At 28.0% G+C, this 18,472-nt stretch overlaps 4 protein-coding genes across 5 annotated transcripts; 2 read left to right on the top strand and 2 right to left on the bottom strand.

Annotated features, from left to right (window-relative positions):
- Positions 1 to 167: 167 nt before the first annotated feature.
- On the bottom strand, positions 168 to 3,927 carry LOC118067982 (targeting protein for Xklp2). Of its 2 annotated transcripts, none has more exons than XM_035085042.1 (3): positions 3,909 to 3,927; positions 3,292 to 3,409; positions 168 to 3,130 (listed from the first exon to the last, which is right to left on the bottom strand). In XM_035085042.1, the coding sequence occupies exon 3, from the start codon at positions 3,032 to 3,034 to the stop codon at positions 263 to 265; it is 2,772 nt and encodes a 923-aa protein (XP_034940933.1). In that variant the 5' UTR covers positions 3,035 to 3,130; positions 3,292 to 3,409; positions 3,909 to 3,927; the 3' UTR covers positions 168 to 262. The 2 variants fall into 2 exon arrangements, with proteins under 2 accessions (XP_034940933.1, XP_034940932.1); XM_035085041.1 differs by lacking the exon at positions 3,909 to 3,927 and adding an exon at positions 3,492 to 3,602.
- On the top strand, positions 3,865 to 6,125 carry LOC118067986 (NECAP-like protein CG9132). Its single transcript, XM_035085045.1, has 4 exons — positions 3,865 to 3,938; positions 4,092 to 4,308; positions 4,536 to 4,932; positions 5,025 to 6,125. The coding sequence occupies exons 2-4, from the start codon at positions 4,223 to 4,225 to the stop codon at positions 5,286 to 5,288; spliced, it is 747 nt and encodes a 248-aa protein (XP_034940936.1). The 5' UTR covers positions 3,865 to 3,938; positions 4,092 to 4,222; the 3' UTR covers positions 5,289 to 6,125.
- A 382-nt stretch (positions 6,126 to 6,507) lies between these two features.
- Positions 6,508 to 9,029, bottom strand: LOC118067985 (uncharacterized). Its single transcript, XM_035085044.1, has 5 exons — positions 8,599 to 9,029; positions 7,889 to 8,192; positions 7,563 to 7,823; positions 7,317 to 7,469; positions 6,508 to 7,235 (listed from the first exon to the last, which is right to left on the bottom strand). Exons 1-5 carry the CDS (start codon positions 8,880 to 8,882, stop codon positions 7,077 to 7,079), a joined length of 1,161 nt encoding a protein of 386 aa, XP_034940935.1. The 5' UTR covers positions 8,883 to 9,029; the 3' UTR covers positions 6,508 to 7,076.
- A 559-nt stretch (positions 9,030 to 9,588) lies between these two features.
- On the top strand, positions 9,589 to 11,306 carry Ost48 (dolichyl-diphosphooligosaccharide--protein glycosyltransferase non-catalytic subunit Ost48). Its single transcript, XM_035085043.1, has 2 exons — positions 9,589 to 9,845; positions 10,074 to 11,306. Exons 1-2 carry the CDS (start codon positions 9,713 to 9,715, stop codon positions 11,243 to 11,245), a joined length of 1,305 nt encoding a protein of 434 aa, XP_034940934.1. The 5' UTR covers positions 9,589 to 9,712; the 3' UTR covers positions 11,246 to 11,306.
- Positions 11,307 to 18,472: the final 7,166 nt, after the last annotated feature.

Below are 18,472 nucleotides of genomic sequence, written 5' to 3'. Positions count from 1 at the left end.
TTATTATTAGAATTATTAATAATTATCTTTTTAAAATATCGAAAAATAGTAAAATATGAATAAAAGACTTCAGACTTTGAAGTTCGTAATTATTTTTATCAAAATTTATTAAAATGTATAGTCGATTAAGTTTACATAAAATTCAAAAGAATTTATTTAATAATAAATTTTTAAAATGTATTTTGCAAATATTTATTATTTAAGATAATTGTTTCACAAACAATATAAGTATATTTGACTTAAATATAACGAAAATAAGAAATTAACGTCGTGATTGCGTCCAAGCGGGACTTTGAGGTTCAGTAATAGGTCTTGTTGACTTGGCAATTACAAGTGATTTGTAGACAGGCACAGGTCTTGCTTTATGTTCAGCCTGTTTACGTAATTGAGCTATTTCTTCTTGTTCCTTTGCCAGTTTGAGCTCTTGTTCCCGTCGACGACGTGCTTCTTCTTGTTCGAATTTTAATTTCAATTTTTGTTCATATTCTCGGCGAAGTCTTGCTCGTCTTTCACTATGTAATTCAATTGGTTTTAATTTTGGCTTCAATTTAGGCATGTCAGTTACTTTATTATGTTCACCAACATTTAATGATGATGATGATCCAGTTAGTTGTGTTTTTTGGGTCGGAATTGTTCCTTTTGAATTTTGCTGTCTACAATATTTGAAATTATCATGAGATAGTGTACGAAGTACATTCGATTCGTTTACATGATCTTTAGATTTAACATTTTCTGCAGACTTAGTTCTTAAGAAATTTTTATTAGAATTTAAATTTTCCCTTGACGATACTTTCACTGGAATTGGCTTGAAATTAGGTACTGGGTTTGCATGGAAGACTCTTGCTTTTTTTTCTTGTTCCTCAATTTTCTTCCTCATTTCTTCTTTTTTCTTTGCCAATAATCTATCTCGTTTTTCAAAACTGAATGGCATCATTTTTATATGAGAACTAGTTTTGATCCCATTTTCTTTTTGATTTTTAGAATCTTTATTATTAGTTTTGTTAATAGCAATCGATGATATTTTTTCATTAATTTTCAATTTTTCATCTTTCAACTTTTTCATTTTCTTTTCTTTTTCAATTAAATCCTTTTTATTTCGTTGATCGAATTGAAATGGAACTTGTTGAGTTCTTGTTTTTTTAGGCTCTAATTTTGATGAAGTATTAAAGTCTCTTGAAACTGGTATGCTGGAATGTAAAATTTTTTGAGTTTCAACTTTTTGACTGTTAGGCTTTTGAGATGCTGTTTTATTAGGTTTAGATGTGTTCACTTGAGGTGGTTGAGATGATTCCGTTTTCTTTTTAGGTTCAGACAAATTAAACGGTTTAGGAATAGTAATACGTTTCTTCAAAATTTCAGTCTGAGGTTTAGAACCTTTATAAGTAGTTATAGGTCTCTTTTGAACCGTAACTTTATTTGCATTTGTCTGTTTTTCCTGGTTTTGATCTTGTACCATTTTTTTTGTTCGCATTTTGGAATGCCAATTTGGAGAAACTGGAATTGTTCGTTTGAAAGCTTGTTGAGTCGTTTTTTGAATTACTTTTGGTTTTTTAACTCTTTCTGTATTTTTGCTCACAGTATGAAACCGTGTTGGCGTACTACGTTGGAATGCTTTAACACCTTCTGCTAAACTTACATATTTATTTGATCGTTGACGATTAAGAATATTTTTCATTTGAATGCTATTTCTACGAGCTTGACCAGTCAATATAGTGGGTTTTTTAATGTTCCCCAAGGTCTTTTGAGTATACTGAGATTTGAAAACTTTATATTGGTTTTCATCTTCATCAAGAGATTTGCTAAATTCATCAAAAGGTTGAAATTCTGTTTCAACATAATCATCATTATCAGCTGATGATTCAATTTCAGGAATGTTTATTTGCTGATCCTCATTAACCTCATTAATATTTGGAAGTTTCTCTTCATTATAATCATCTTTTTTAGATTCTAAAGAGTTTATATTTTCTGGTCTATTTTCGAAGCTTTTATTTTGCAACGTATTCGAAATAATTTCTTTATTTTCTAAATTAATATTCTCATGGATTTCTGAAACGTTATCATCTGAGCAGTCAAGTTTATAAACCGGTATTTTCGATTGTTTTAAATCCATTGTGCAAGGACTTGTTCTTAAGTTGAAAATTGGAGTTCGATTAATAGGAATGTTTTGATGCATTGAACGACAGATCCTTAATTTTTTTTTAGTAGGATTTTCATCTGCATTTTTTATAGAACTGTAACAGTCAGAAACTCGTAAATTTTTATTTTTTGTGATTATATTTTCACTTTGAATATTTTCTTTGATATTCTCTAGTTCTTCTGACATTTTATTCTCCAAGTTCATATTAATTTCATTTGTCTCATTCACTTTCTGATAGTAATTCTTAGCTTTCGAACTATCTATCAACTTTTCATTCTTAATACTTATATTATTTGAAGATACATCATTTTTTTTATTACAAACATTTCCACGAATCTTTATTATCCTTTTAGCAGGCGTTTGTTCATTAGAAATCTGATTTTGATTATTTACAGTTACTTCATAGAGAGATTTTATAACAGGAGTTTCTCCTCGAGTAGGAGTATCTGGAATTATTTCAATCTTTGGACAAATTGGTTTATTCATATTCTGAGGTTTTGGACGTTTCTTAAGAGAAGAAGCCAATTTTAATCCTTCCATAGCATCACTAAGAATATCATTAACATTATATTCTTTTTGGTACATTTTTTTATTATTCATATTTGGTGATTTTAATTTTAAAGGAGTAATGCAAATATTATCGATATCATCGATGAATTCTGATTGCAATTCCGATTTATTTTGGTCGTTTACTTCAGAACTTTTCACGCTTGACGAAGCTTTATTTTGAAGCCTTGTTGATTTTCTGAGTTGAGTTTTTTGTCGAACAGGAGAAGCTTCAAGACTGTCATGGGTGCGATCGAAAAAATCGTCATTTGTTGAATTATCATGGTTCATCATTTCTTGCAAATCCACCCACTGTGGACCGCTTGTTTCATATGCATAGTCTGCTGACATCTTTTATAGTCCAAGTTATGATAAAATGATAAACAATCAATTAAATATTTCAGGGCTTACTATTTATCCGTTAAAATGTAGAACCAAATTTTTATCCTAAAAATAAATTGTAATAGAAAATTATTTTTACCAAAAAGAGTGAATCTTATCAGCTAATGATTTGATATAACTAAAAATTGTACATGATTAAAAATAATTTTTTAAAAATTTTTATAGAAATTATTTACTTTTCAAGATCAAAATAAGTTGCTATTTACCTCCGTAAGTTGTATGGACCCACGAAGTGTTTGGTAGTCAGTGAATGCCACAGTTAACAGTAAAATGATTCAATATGAAAAAATTTACTACTTAATAATATTCGTTACTTCCTGCGAGCTAGAAAGTAATAAATACTTTATGAATTACCATAAGGAGCCAAGAGAAAACTCAAAATTAGTTTAAAATAATTGTAAAATACTTTGAAAAACCATCTTCGACTGACAACGTTTTTAACCGACAAAATAGACAACAGTGTTCAATTTGAAACTTCAACGGTTGATAATTGGCTACAGTTTAATTTCATAGTACTAAAATGCTGCCAACTTAAAATCGGAACTTTTTTGTTTCTTATATTGAGCAAAAGCCGCGAAAATTCGAATTTTATACGAATGTATTATATTGTTTTTCATAAATTAAAATACAACGTAATCTGGTCATGAAATTAGTTGATTAAAAAATAGTAAATATGCGAAAAGTGTATAATTTGTAATGAATAGATTGAAAAAAATAGCAGAATCATTACTGTATTAACTTTAGTTTGATTGTTATCTACAGTACTGGACATAAATACTGTGTGATTTTCTATAAGACAGTATAGGAAAATTGCATGTATAACCTTCAAAAAATTGAACAGCATTTATATCCGGTACTGTACTATGGACTTAATTTTTTTTGTCCACAATTAATATTCTTGTTGAATAAATTTATGTTAAATATATAACCAGACTTTTTAGTTTGACCGAAAATTATCTTTGGTTACTTGGCAGTTGATTACCCTCTCTCTTAAATTTTTCAACAGACTGTTAATGCGCGCGCACAAAAGAATAGACAAGGGAGTCTAACCTGACAGAGTGAAAGAGCATATTCAGGCATATCAAAAGAGAATTTTTTCAGTAGTCGACTGTACATACAATTATTTAACTTAAAATAATGGATTCGTATGAAAGTGTTTTACTTGTCAAATCTGAAGTTTTTGTGTTTAAAATACCACCAAGAGCACCCAATCGTGGTTATCGGTTAGTTATGATTTTTCTTGATCATCTATTTATTTAACATATTGCTGTGTAGACATTATTGACATCTTATTATTATTATTATTATTCGTTGTATGACAATCAAATTTTACTAGTGATATTTTTTTTAAATAATCAATTATTCTATTTATTTTTTTATCGTAAAACAGTTTACTATAATAATAATTTAGTTAGAAAATGAATCGAATTTAAAGATAAATAAATTACAGAGCAGCAGATTGGAATTTACAAGAACCATCATGGACAGGAAGGATGCGTCTTGTATCTCAAAATGACTCAATAACGATAAAATTAGAAGATAAAATAACTGGTGAACTGTTCGCCAAATGCCCAATAGATAAATATCCTGGAACAGCAGTGGAACCAGTGACTGATTCATCTAGATATTTTGTTATAAAAGTCCAAGATGATGATGGTAGAGCAGCTTTTCTTGGAGTTGGCTTTTTGGATAGATCCGATAGTTTTGATCTAAATGTGGCTCTTCAGGATCATTTCAAATGGTTAAAAAACCGTGATGAAATTGAGAAAGAAAAAGAGCAGCCTAAACCAGAACTTGACTTGAGGTTTAAAGAAGGAGAAACGATTAAAATAAACATGAAAATCACTGTAAGGTTTTTTATTGAACATTAATAATTATATATAAGTTTATTTTAGCGCTAACTACATTTCATAAAATAATTATTATTTATTAAAAATAGAAAAAAGATGGAAGTGAACAAGCTTCAAAAGCTAAACAGCGTGGTCAAGTAAATTTAGGTCTTCCACCACCTCCAGGAGGAATTAAAATTGCTCCACCTCCACCAAAAACACCAACATCATCACCCGCACATAAGCCAGCCCCAAATGCTCAGCAATTGTCTGGTTCTGAATGGGGGGAATTTGCAAGTGCATCCCAAACGCAACAACAACCATCGCCAGCAGCATCGCCGAACTCAACTAATGCCAGTTGGGTACAATTTTAATAATAAAAATATACTTCATGGTTGATATCAAGGTGAAGAAATTATCCAAAGTGAGCAGATGCAAATGTGTTTGCAGAAAAGTAAGACTCCTATATGTATATGTTTGTTAGATTATGTAAATAGTTGCAAAAATATTCGATATATTTGTATTAGAATGAGTACAGCAAAAAAAGCTTCTTCAGAATAATAACGTTAATAATTATTTTTATATTCATTATTAGTGTTATTATTATTATATAATATATTATATATATATATATATATATATATATATATATTATTAACAACAGTAATTATAATGACTGTTTACGTCCGCATAATGCATTTTAAACGAAATTAAGGTATTACTAGTTATAATTATGAAGTTGATTTTTTACTGAGAATTAATAAGAGTACACGAGATGTAGATGTTTTTTTTTTTTTCAATTAATTTATGTACTCTTTTCCCTTTTATCAATAGCTGCTGTACTCATTTTATCTATAATCATTTGAATTTGATTTCTTGGCTATATTATCTACAATTAATATGGGTACATTCTTGTGAAAATCGAAACGAAAAAAAGAAAGTATATTTTATTATTAAAATAGAATTTTAACCGTATAATAAAATTCTAATTAACGAATATTCTTATAATTTTAATGAAACATTTATTCAGCATGTGATGAATATTGTTATATAATTTATTATGATTTTAAAAATTCGTTACTGCCTTGAGAAAACTTCAATGAAAGATATATTAAGGCCTCAGTTGCCTTTGGCATCTGTACATAAGTAGATAATTTAGAAGCAATATTTTATCTTCTTGTTAAAGCCTAATTAAAAACTAAAGATTTTGAGATTTTTGAAGTTTCTCTGAAAATCTCATCTATTGCAATAGATAAAGGTCGTACCATGTGTATGATTGTTATATTTTATTTTCTTTATATTAGATAATGGAAATAAAAATTAAATATTCCTTAAAATACGATTATTATGCGACAATTATGTTTATAATTATTACTTATTATTGATCGGATAAAATGCAAAAATTTGATTGTTTTGTAAATATATTGCTCTTTCCATTGCATCTAAGTTGGTTTCGCTGAATGATATTGTCAATTGTAACCTAATGATTTTGATTTAATATCAACGTAAACGAGATCACAGATAGTCCGTAATGTTATTAATATAATAATTAAATTGACTTAATGAACAATAGATAAAAATGGTTCTAAAAATTATTTTGAATGCAGTTAATAATTGACAAAAATTATACCATTTTCATGTATATTATTTTCAAATAAAAAAATTATTAAATGATACTTTATGCCATCTAATCATTCATAAATCATTCATAATTTCAACCCATCCCATTAATTTTAACGCTTATGAGTCATAAAATACTGTAGACAACTGTTTATTAGACGTTATTGTTCGTTGAAAGAGTTATATATTGTTAACACTGAATAATGTATGAATACTTATTGTCGATCAATAAATCATCAACTGTATATTAAAATAAAAAAAAAAAAAATAATAAAGTACTTAAAGATAGATGTAAAAAGTTGAATAATTGTGAATATTAGTGGTGAGTTAATTATAGCAGATAAATTTTATTTCTATCACATTCTATTGTACTGTATTTGTTTGTTCATTGAATATAATAAATAGTATTATTAGCACACTGAAATATTAAATTTGTTATTGATATAAATAATACTTAAAAGTCATGGCTGTTTAGAATTTATTGATCTATGTATCGTGATTTTTCGAATTTCAGCAAATCGTCAAGATCATTAAAAAATAAATCAACAACGTTTATTGCGTGGTACGTTAAGTCGTAAACTACGCATTGTTATTGTTCGATTAAAGTTCCGTTGTACAGGTCGTTGAAGATGATCATCATTTCCTGATATAGTTTCATCACACTCTACAGTACTCAAAACTACAAGTAATACTCCTAAAACCTAAAAATAACATTATTCATTTAATTATTTATTAATTATCTAAAAGTAGATAAACAAAGTAAATAAAATTATTTTATTTACCAAACACACGATTATTATTAATGTATACACGTGTATACTCGCAGTGGGAAGTGCTTCAACTTCTTTAAGTGCTTCAGCAGCATCTAGAAGGTCAGGTTTTAATTCTAAAGCGTGTCTTAAATGTACAGCTGCTTCTTGAAAATATCCATACGCCTATAAGATAAATATATAAAAAATAGACTTTTAGATTTTTTGTAAGTAAAGTAATGAATATTTTTAATTAGAATTGATATTCATTGATATTACCTTAAAAATTTGGCCTAAAGTAAGATACTGTTCCCACGCATTTCTATCTGGTGGTTGGAGCTCCAAAGACCGTCGAGCTAAGTATGTTGCATCATCCAAGTATTGTAGAACCAATAATACTCTAGCTAAATTCAATAACACTTCAGCATTATGAGGAGAAACTGCAAGGGCTCTCCTGAAGCACTCAATTGATCGTTCGGCATTACCCTTTATACGCCAAAAGTTTCCAATTTGATTGTACAATTGTACTGACTTTGGTTTCTAGAATCAAATTACTCAGTAGAATACTTGTTTATGTCATTGCAAAAAATAGAATCAAAGAATACCTCTCGTTTGGCTTTTTTCAACCGTCTTTCAAGCAAATCAATGTCAACATCTTCAACTTTAGTACTGCCTTTTTTAAACATTAGAGCAACATGTGGTTCTGGTACTAACGGATGTTTATTTCTATTAGCAACTCCCACTAAATTATCATAGTAAGTATAATTAACTGGTTTCCCACAATCCAAGACAATATCTTCACACTGTTGTCCCGCAGCACATACAATTTGATCATTTGATGCTGAGGAGCTTGAAGCTCCTGATTCTGTGTTGTTTGGTGGGTCAATCATGGTGTATGACACAAATCGTCTGCCAAGGGGATGAAAGTTAACGCTTTCATAATTCTGGAAGGACAGCAAGCCACACACAAATACTAACTACGGGCAAAAAAATGGAGAACTACGTTAGAAAATAGTAAAAATATAATAATGTCAGCATTTGCTCCTCTGAAAGAATTCAGTCTATCGTTTGTAACGAATAAAAAGTCTATCAAGGAACATCTTCTTAAATACAAACATATATCAATTGAAACTGAAAGTTTATTTAAAAATAAATAAAAACATTGATATGATTAACAATGGAATAATCAAAAAATACTAAGAGTTACGGCATCAATTTATGCACTGTTATTTATGAGTAAAAGTGAAACATGCAATATTCATTCAAAAAACTGAAAAACATGCAAACAAATACATAAGGCATGCATTTACTTTACCTTTCTGAATTGGAGGCAATAAAATTACTAAACTCATTGCAATAAACTTGCAATTTTTCTGAACTATCAATTGGACCACTTTTACTCCATCCTTGTTCATTGATAGAGTTAATGCTACTGGTTAAGATTTCAAATATTGGATCATCATCAATAGACAGAATAAATTGAGAGGCTTTGACTACACCATCAGTGCTGAGTCTCCAAGAAGTCCTTGAGTTCGATAGCCTAATTTGAAATATCAGTAGACAAATTGCATAAATGGCAATACGACCTTCAGCCCACATGGTGAGAATTAATTATCTGTTCCAATTATAAGTCAACAAAATAACATTTCAAAAATATATTTCAGAAGATTTCAGAATAACCTAATCAATCCTTGAAATATACCATTTAACCATTTACATACTCACGAAACACTAGAGACCTCTGGAAAAATTTTATATGACAATGATAAAAGATATATGCATACATATGCATACAAATGCATATTTATGTTTTGTTTTCCATTTCACTCTACTTTGAAAAAAAAATCAATTTCATTTTTGATCATTTTATTTTGGAGTATGAGGAATATTCTTCTTCATGCACAAATATTTTATTTCTTAAATGTTGAGAAGAACATTTTTAAAAGTGGTATAATATTATTTATTCACTAAAAAATTAAATATGCCAACCTTGAGAATTTTTTTCAATGTCAATAAAATACTTAATTACTTTTATTGGCAATATAAATCGAATTGCAATTTTTTTGAATTTCAATTTTTGCGCCTAAAATATGAGCTTACAACGCTCTCTAGCGTTGTAAGAAGCATGTAAAACATGTTGATACATTATCAGTAGAATTATTGTTCTTATTTATAAATTTTAAATGGTTTTTAAGAAAATTCTTTATTTTTATAAAATAAATAATAATTAAAAATTAATTCTCTATTCAATAAAATAATATTCATAATCGATAAATGATCATTTTCTGTTTCCTATCTCTTAATAAAAAGTTTAATAGGTTAGATAATGCTTGTGACATGTCACTTCCGTTACAAATAATTCTCTACTCTACACTCTAGTTCTCGTGGCACATTGTTCATTGTAGTTTATCCAACAAATACCGAAAGCCATGGGTTTTGGTTGTAATTTATTTTGTTTTCTCTGCATTTTTACATTCGCTAATGCCGGTGGACCAACTTTAGTTCTTCTTGATAATCTTGCTATTAAAGAAACGCATTCAATATTTTTTAAATGGCTTCAAGGTATGAAAAACTCATGTATTATGTTCCACAATGCTTATCATTTATATATTATTTTAACCTGAATTATTATGATAAAAAAAAAATTACTAAAATTTTTATAAAAGAACTATAAGTTGTCAATAATGTTTTTATATTTAGTATAAACATGAGTACCTTTGTGTTAAATTTTAAGTAAACAAATTATTAATATGACAAATAGATATTTACAATTGTTTCCAATTCTTTCAGATCGTGACTACACATTAACTTTCAAGCTTGCAGATGATGCTAATTTAGTTATTTCAAAGTATGGAGAATTCATCTACAATCATTTAATTATCTTTGCACCAAGTGTAGAAGAATTTGGAGGAGCTTTGAATATCGATGCTATCACCGATTTTATAGATAATGGAGGAAATGTTTTGGTAGCAAGTTCATCAAATTCAGGAGATGCTTTGAGAGAATTAGCTAGTGAATGTGGTTTTGAAATTGATGAAGAAAAAGCCACAGTCATTGATCATTTGAATTATGATGTTAGTGATAGTGCATATCATACGAAAATAGTCACTGGTCCTGACAATCTTATAGATGCTCCTGTAATAGTCGGAAGCAAAAATGTTGCTCCATTACTTTATGAAGGAACTGGATTAATTGCGGATCCGGAAAATCCTCTAATCCTCCGTCTTCTCACAGCATCTAATTCTGCATATTCTTATAATCCTGAACACCCAATTAAAGAATATCCTCATGCTGTTGGAAAAAATACATTACTAATTGCTGCTCTTCAAGCAAGAAATAATGCTAGAGTTTTATTCTCTGGATCTCTTTACTTCTTCAGTGATGAAGCCTTCACTAGTCCAGTTCAGAAAGCTAATGATGGTCAAAAATATGATAAATCTGGAAATGAAGTAGTCGCTAAAGAAATGACCCAGTGGGTCTTCAAAGAAAATGGTGTTATTCGAGTATCTACAGTCAGTCACCATAGAATTGGAGAGCACAAGCCTCCAACAGCTTACACTATTATGGATGATGTTATTTATTCAATCACAATTGAAAAATTATCAGGAAACAAGTGGATTCCATATGAAGCAAATGATGTACAGTTGGAATTTGTTAGAATTGATCCATTCGTTCGCATGACTATGACTCCATCAGGTTATGGAAAATACGAAGCTCGTTTTAAAATTCCTGATGTGTATGGAGTTTATCAATTTAAAGTAGACTATAACAGAATTGGTTTAACACATTTATATAGTACAACTCAGGTATCAGTTCGACCATTGCAACATACACAGTATGAACGATTCATTCCAAGTGCATATCCTTACTATGTGAGCGCCTTCTCAATGATGGGTGGCGTATTTCTCTTCTCTTTTGTATTTTTACATTATAAAGACAGTGTTAAGTCTAAGGCTGAATAAACATAACTACTGTATAAAATACTTTAAAGTTATAAATTAAAAAATATTTGGAAACAAAAAATTCTTTTGTTCAAAATACACTTAAGTCCCTTTTGTACTGATATTGTATTTAATCACTCTTAAAATATTTTTTAGCCACGAAAACTAGGATCATAATTGTAATGCTAATTGTGAGAATTAAAAAATAAGGATATTATGTTAAATAAAGTTTAAATAATGATATATTGTCGATGCCATATTTATCAAAATACCCTAAATGTCCGTTTTATAAAAGGTATTATCTATCTAAATACTCAGACCATCAACAACAATATTGTTTCCCGTGTAATCAAATTTAAACTTATCTGAGTTCGCTCGATTATGTATATTATCACATGCTTGAATGGATATTTATTTTCACATGAAATACTTTTTATTATCTTCAGTATTACATTGTGTTCGTCAGATCAGTTGTAATTAAATTCATCCAACAAAATGATTACATTCTTCAAAAAACTTTTTTTAGTTAATTATCATTTTATGTAAACTTGGTCAATAAAAATGCTACCTTCATAAATTTTTTGCCGTCATTATCATAAAGTGTCATGAAAAAGTGCTTTATACATCATGGATGAGGTAGTTTAATCACTGAAAATAAAACTGGAAATAGGGGTAGAAAAACGAGTGGATTTTCATTGCATTCTAATCCCTTGATGAGTAGAAATACGTAGGCAACTCTTGTCACACGGGGTGACAATATTACATTCTTCGATCATGATGAAGATAACAGCTGCTTTTCTACACTATCTACTCTCCCTCGTAATCTACTTTTTTAGCACTTATTGTTACCAAACATTTATTAAATTTTCATGCTGATTTAAGTGTAACATTTTTCGAATTTTTTTTATTTTTATCAGTTTATGAACTCTGTAATTTATAAAATATCACTATTAATTTATCCTACATGGAACATGTCTAAAGTAATCAGTAACAATAGAGATAAAAAAAATTATTTATTTCAATTGAATAAATATTATTCGCTAAATTATTTTACCTTAAATTATCACCGAAATTAATCAAAATTATTATAACAATCCATGAAGTATTTAAATATCATTTTAATTCAGATGAGTAATTTTTTGATCAAAAGACAAAATTATTTTTATCTTTTAGAGTAAATAAGCTGAATGACAATTATTATCGTCATCCTGTACATCAATAACATTTGTAAATATCAGTTGTTTATTTGTTCATTTCATAATTATTAAATAATTCTGAAAATATGTTTCAAAAAATTTCATTAACATTTATTTTGTATTGAGAGTTACAATTTATTTGTGATCATTAACATGCTATCATCAATGTTGAACGCTGGAATGAGCAATTGAGAAGAAAGAGGAGACTATAACTCGTTAAACTCAAAAACGTGAAAACATGACAAACCGAAACAAACACTTACTGGCACGTGACCGTCACGTGGTCAATAGGATATATTACATTCCATGTGCACATACACTTGACATAAATTTAAAGAGTCTAAATGATTACGTCACATCAGTACAACCGCTATTCTTTATCTTTTTGTTCAAGTTAAACTCTTATTTGTTGTTAGTAGGATCATGATAAAACAAAATAATTCAAGAAACTCAACTACGTTTGCTAAACATCTTGTTATATTATATACCATACTTGCTTATAAATATGTATGCATAACAATATGTTCATGCATCAAGTTTTCGCAAAATTGCTGATTCAATTTAACTGAAAAAGCTTATTATTAATTATTCTTAGCAAACTCCAACTTCATCAATTAGAATGTGTCATTGTAGAAGCATGAAAGGGAAGTATAAATAGGTTGTAATTTTATCAAATGGAGAAAAGTATCTCTCTTGAATTACATATTCATATTTATAATAGTTTAAACGTCTTGTTTCTTGTTAGATTGGCTTCGGTTTTCCCATCTGGCAGCCATATTTATATAAGGGGCGTGGCAAGTTCAAGCAGTGTCCATGACAACGGTACTATGTTATTCAGATATTGATTACAACCTGGTGGAGGGTTGCTAGGCATCTATCTGGGAGGGAAAATGTTATCACTGCTTTGTGGCAGTTAAGATAGCAATTCCTACTTGTTCCATTCTTCTTCTTCGTCTTTTCTTTGATATTTTTGTCGTTTATTCTTACATCTTCACTGATACTTATATGTAGACATATATAGCATCTACCTTGCTGGATGTCATCAACTGAGAATGCCTGTCTTGTTCTACTACATTATTGTATGGTGTTTGGAATTTTCGAATGAATGTATGTATGGAATAATGATTGAAGATTTTGCAGCTAAACCTTTTGACATCGAAATATGTTAGATATTTAGGTGGTTAAAAATATTATTAGCTTTATTTATTTTACTTTGAGTTCAATCAAAATTGTTTTATCGTGGTATTGAAAAAGATTTTGGAACAAAAATTATTTTATGTTGGTCCAAGGCATTTCTGTGGCCGGTAACAAATTACTCTAAAATTAAATTTACTCTAAAAATAATCATCCCCAGATTGCAAAGAGTAATACTTTATTTTTATACTTTTTCAACTTCTCATTAAAAATTTATATAAGTTTCTTTTTTATAAAAAAAGTGTTTTAACCTGCACTGTAATTTTTATTAATTTTTTATCCAGCAGTGTAACTAATTATCCATTGAAAATATTTCTCTCTAAAAATTATAAAGCTTTAATCTTTATTGTACAGATGAAAAGTCATCTAGATTATGGCAATTTAGAATAAAACTGCAAAAACATGTATATGACACTAAAATGATTTTAAAGAAGGATTTTAAGGGATATTGACATGAATTACATATTAAGTATCTTTGGTGGAAAATCAAGGAACCATTGTTTATTGTAAGTTGCAACATAAATGGAGGACTTGAAGCCTCCGGCGGAGTCACTGAAACCGAACGACCACAAGCTTTAGAGTAATTATCAAAGTTGACGGTCTAAAGAGGTTCAAAGGAGGACTGGCAGCAGACTGAGGACTTTGGATCAAAAGACTGGAAAATTCTGCAAGTATTCACCAATTTACCATTATTATTCAACCTGCTTATAATTAAAAGTATTTTTTTTGCTCTGAAAGAAATTTGTTTCTAAATCAAAGAGACATAATTCCCTTTGTTATGTAAAGCTTCCACATATTTAGCTAAACCATTAAACTTGAAAAGGCAATGAAACAGGTTCTCTTTAGTATGTGTGAGCAAAATTCAGTCGAACTTTAATTGACAAGTTAGCTAGGGCTTAATATCTCTGCTCAAACTCAAGTTCATTCACCAACTTTTGGATTCCAATTTTTATTTAAATCAGAGTTAATTTTGAAAATAACTTAATGCTAATAAAAATTGTTTTATAGGTACAATATTGTGAACGAATGTCTAAAAAACTTAATGACTATGTCGTGTATTGCAATATTGAAAAAAATCAGTAGATACAACGAGTGGATAAAGTATTTTAAATACTTAAACTAATAGTACTTTATGTAAACATTACTTGTTCGTCTATACATATTCTTATTATTCGCACATCATGTGATCATTCCCACGAGGCTTTACGAAGTAATACTGAGATTGCCTAATGCGTTAAACAAGTAAGTAATGTAGGATAAAGACCTATTAATACAGTTCAATTAAATGTCTTCCTAAAATTATATTTACCAAGATCTGAGAAGAAATAAATCAATCACAGCTTCATGATAAATAATTGCACTGCAAAAAAGTGTTATTTTATCAACACTTTATTCATGTCTAGACATTATCTCAGTTTTTACAAGAATATTATAGAGATTAGAATTAGAAAAGGTATTCTCTTCAGAGCAAAAACAATACCAACTTAAATTAATCCAATTATTTATTATTTTAATATTTTATTGTTTTTCAGATGCAAGGTTTCGTGATGAGTTCAGTAGGTTCATGGTCCTGGAGTGATGAACAAGTGCATTTACCAAAGAGAAAATCAAAGATAAGAGTCAGAAGTCAAATTGCCAGAAAGTAATCAGTAGATTTGATAAATGTATTTCTATTTTTTCCAGAAAAGATACACATAATACAGAGATATGCTAATATTGTACGAAATAGAAGTATATTAGTTTGGTACAATTATGGGAAAATACAATACTAACCTATTGAGTTTATGGTAACAGATGATGAGTATAATGCCGGTGGCTATAGAACAAGTGTACCTCACATAGAGTTTAAATAGAGTAAGAGAAATAAAGAAAAGATCGTTAAGAGCAGGGTATGAATAAAACAATTATAGAACTGTATGAGTGACACACTTGAATGAGCACTGCACCCCTAACTTTTATTCAATGTATGTGATTGAGCACACAATACAAAAGTGTCTACCAATTCTTTATTGTGTGAGGATTGAATCATATTACAAATAGTTTAAGAAAATTAAACCTATATATAGATATATTACTGTCTGCATCCTTTTTTCTATTCGGTTAATAATCTTATGAACTCAAACCTCAATAAAAGGTTATTGTGTTCAATTAAAGGCAACTATGATACACTTGATTTTTAAATAATTGAAAATAAAACATTGATTTTATAATATTCATTATCACTTAAGTCGCAAATTTATTTTAACAAATCATCACTATGAAGCTTGCTAAATTATTTGGCATTATCTTTTTTGTGAAAATAGATATCTGCTAAGAAAATGATCTGACTCATTAGTGTCCATCATGGCAGTCTCTCATTTCCAAGTTTAAATTGAATTTACAAAGCAATTTATGTTATTTGAATAATAATTTTTATTCTTAATTGATTCTTTGGAAATAAAGCTGGAGTTGAATCATTCGATTAATTTCCTTTTTAAACGATCAACGATTATTTCTAAAAATTTTATTACGGTTTTGATGTGATTATCTCAGTAGGGTTGAATAATGTCATTGATATCATTCATTTGTGTAAATTCTGTATTCTTCAATTTAGACGATCAGTATAATGTGATTTTTCAAATAAAAGTCTTTATTTATTTGACTGAAAAATGTATTTAATTTTTAGACTTTTTCTTGATAGATTTTATACCGAAGAAGTAAGGAGCTTGGAGATGCTTAGATGAGGTGTAGTTGATGATGATCTATCATAGGTTTTAGAAAGAAACGTTACCGAAATGTCTGAGTTGAAACTATTTGATAAATAAATTATTTACATATATTAATTTTTTCAAATGATTAGCAATTTGTTTAAAAAAATATAAATTAATTATTTTAGTAGATAAAAATATTGCTGTTAATGCAAAATAAATGGTATTTTTTCAGCAAAATATTTGTCGGCAACATCAGATACTGAAATTGATTATTAAAATTGATAGATTATATTAATAAGAGTGTTTTAAACAAATCTCACCTGGAATGAGTGTATTAAAATATTTTAAATAGTTTCATATGTGTGATGGAAAAGAAATATTTAAATTTTCGATTCTTTATCAAGGTTTATTTGAATTTCTGTTCAAAACTCACAGTGATGATGTTCGGTTCAATGTAATCTCAATAATAATATTGGCTGAGAACATTTATAGAGAAAATAAGATATTATTTTTCGGTAGGGTAAAATTGATTTTAGGAATAATCAAATTTTCGAGGTAAAACTGAATTTATTAAGTGACAGTAATTTTTATCGTGGCAAAGGGCTGTTTTATTTTAATCTTGCGAACGTTGTAAGTCAACTCGAACAGTGGAGCCATTGTTATTCATTATTTATCTTTTGTGTATAAGAATCATCGTAACTATAACTAGAATAAAAATTTTTTTTATAGCAATTTTTTTGATACATAACAGTTTAAATGGCATTATATAATTCGATAATTTTTTCTTATAAAATTTATATCTATTCTAATTTTGAGTCTAAATGGAATTATTTTAATTTATGTCAAATAGAATAGTTTATTTTGTTTATAACTCATAATCATAATTGACACCGTTTGCAAAATAATAATTACAATAAAACTATGTTATATGATGCAGTGTTATGTTATAAAAAAGTTTTTAATATATTTTAACTATTATTAATCTATAATTATATATAACTCTTTTAGAATTTAGTTTATTAAAATAATTAAATTTTGTGCCGACTATAAAGACGTAAAATACGATTATTTTTTGTTTGCCGCATTAATGTTTCGTAAAGCTAAAATAATTAGACTCCCAGATTTTGTCATTAAGATAGGAAATGTTCACAGGTTTTCTATTATTTAATTTACCAATATTTTATCCAATAGTATTAAGTTATTATTAAAGGTGATTTTTTTTATAATTATCAATTTTTGAGTAGGTTATCATTTATACAATTCAAATGTTTTGGAGTAAAAATTATTTTAATATGGTTTCCAATTATAAAATCATCTATCATAAGCTTAATAAGTAATAATAAATTTCAATTTTAATCAAGTAATTCTTTGCCACTAAAATATCACTCTTATCTGTTACTTGATGGAATTTAAAAAATTTTTAAATATCATTTTTACTCCAAAATTTTTTAAATATACAGAAAGAATTCAAATACAAAAACTACTCTGAATTTTGTAGTAAATCTGAATCTTTTTTTTTATAATTTAATGAACTGTTCCAGGATTACTCCAAAATGTAGAGAAGTTTTGTTATTGTAATTCTCTTCATGTATTGCCAGAATTTTCAGTAATTTTTAAGGTATTCTTAAAAAAAAACAATACTCTTACATTAGAGAAAACTTTGATAATATTCTATGACATGTATTTTTTAATACTAATTATCCATATTTTTATTCTTGTTGAGATAAATAAGTTTAATTTTACAGAAACTTTCATCCTTTAAAGTAGATTCATAGCTACATTTATCCAATACAATTTCAGGATTATCTAGACTAAAGGAACATAAAAATAATGAACGCATGATAAATGATAGAACAAAGACAATTAGAAATAGAAGCCATAAAAATATTATTCTGAATAATAATAATAATAATTGTGAAATAATATTAGGTAATTCTTACTTTGCATTGTCTGAAATATATATTTTGATTTCTAGCATTTTTTACCAACTGATACAAGAAATCAGGGTGGAGCTTAGATTGTGGAATACTCTTTCAAGAGCAATGTGGGGGATAAATTTTTTTTTTTACGAAATACTCTGTGATATTTGCTATTCATATGAAAAAAATTGATTTTTTGTTTGCTAATAATTGAGTTAAAATCAATATGCTCCAAACTTTTATTTTCTT

The sequence above is a fragment of the Chelonus insularis genome, unplaced genomic scaffold (assembly GCF_013357705.1).
Source record: "Chelonus insularis isolate UGA/USDA-ARS -01 unplaced genomic scaffold, ASM1335770v1 contig_398_pilon, whole genome shotgun sequence".
Taxonomy (NCBI): Eukaryota; Metazoa; Arthropoda; class Insecta; order Hymenoptera; family Braconidae; genus Chelonus; species Chelonus insularis.
Note: the sequence above shows the minus strand (reverse complement) of the source record. Positions and strands in the feature narration are given on the sequence as shown.

What these genes read in the sequence shown, in the direction of transcription:
- LOC118067985 (XM_035085044.1), bottom strand. Translation starts at nt 8,882, where the DNA reads ATGTGGGCTGAAGGTCGTATTGCCATTTATGCAATTTGTCTACTGATA. An exon ending in ATTGCCTCCAATTCAGAAAG is followed by an intron (nt 8,193 to 8,598) that starts GTAAAGTAAATG and finishes TCCCCTTGGCAG; the next exon opens with ACGATTTGTGTCATACACCA. An exon ending in TAATAATAATCGTGTGTTTG is followed by an intron (nt 7,236 to 7,316) that starts GTAAATAAAATA and finishes TGTTATTTTTAG; the next exon opens with GTTTTAGGAGTATTACTTGT.
- LOC118067982 (XM_035085042.1), bottom strand. Translation starts at nt 3,034, where the DNA reads ATGTCAGCAGACTATGCATATGAAACAAGCGGTCCACAGTGGGTGGAT.
- Ost48 (XM_035085043.1), top strand. Translation starts at nt 9,713, where the DNA reads ATGGGTTTTGGTTGTAATTTATTTTGTTTTCTCTGCATTTTTACATTC. An exon ending in ATTTTTTAAATGGCTTCAAG is followed by an intron (nt 9,846 to 10,073) that starts GTATGAAAAACT and finishes CAATTCTTTCAG; the next exon opens with ATCGTGACTACACATTAACT.
- LOC118067986 (XM_035085045.1), top strand. Translation starts at nt 4,223, where the DNA reads ATGGATTCGTATGAAAGTGTTTTACTTGTCAAATCTGAAGTTTTTGTG. An exon ending in GCACCCAATCGTGGTTATCG is followed by an intron (nt 4,309 to 4,535) that starts GTTAGTTATGAT and finishes AATAAATTACAG; the next exon opens with AGCAGCAGATTGGAATTTAC. An exon ending in AAATAAACATGAAAATCACT is followed by an intron (nt 4,933 to 5,024) that starts GTAAGGTTTTTT and finishes TATTAAAAATAG; the next exon opens with AAAAAAGATGGAAGTGAACA.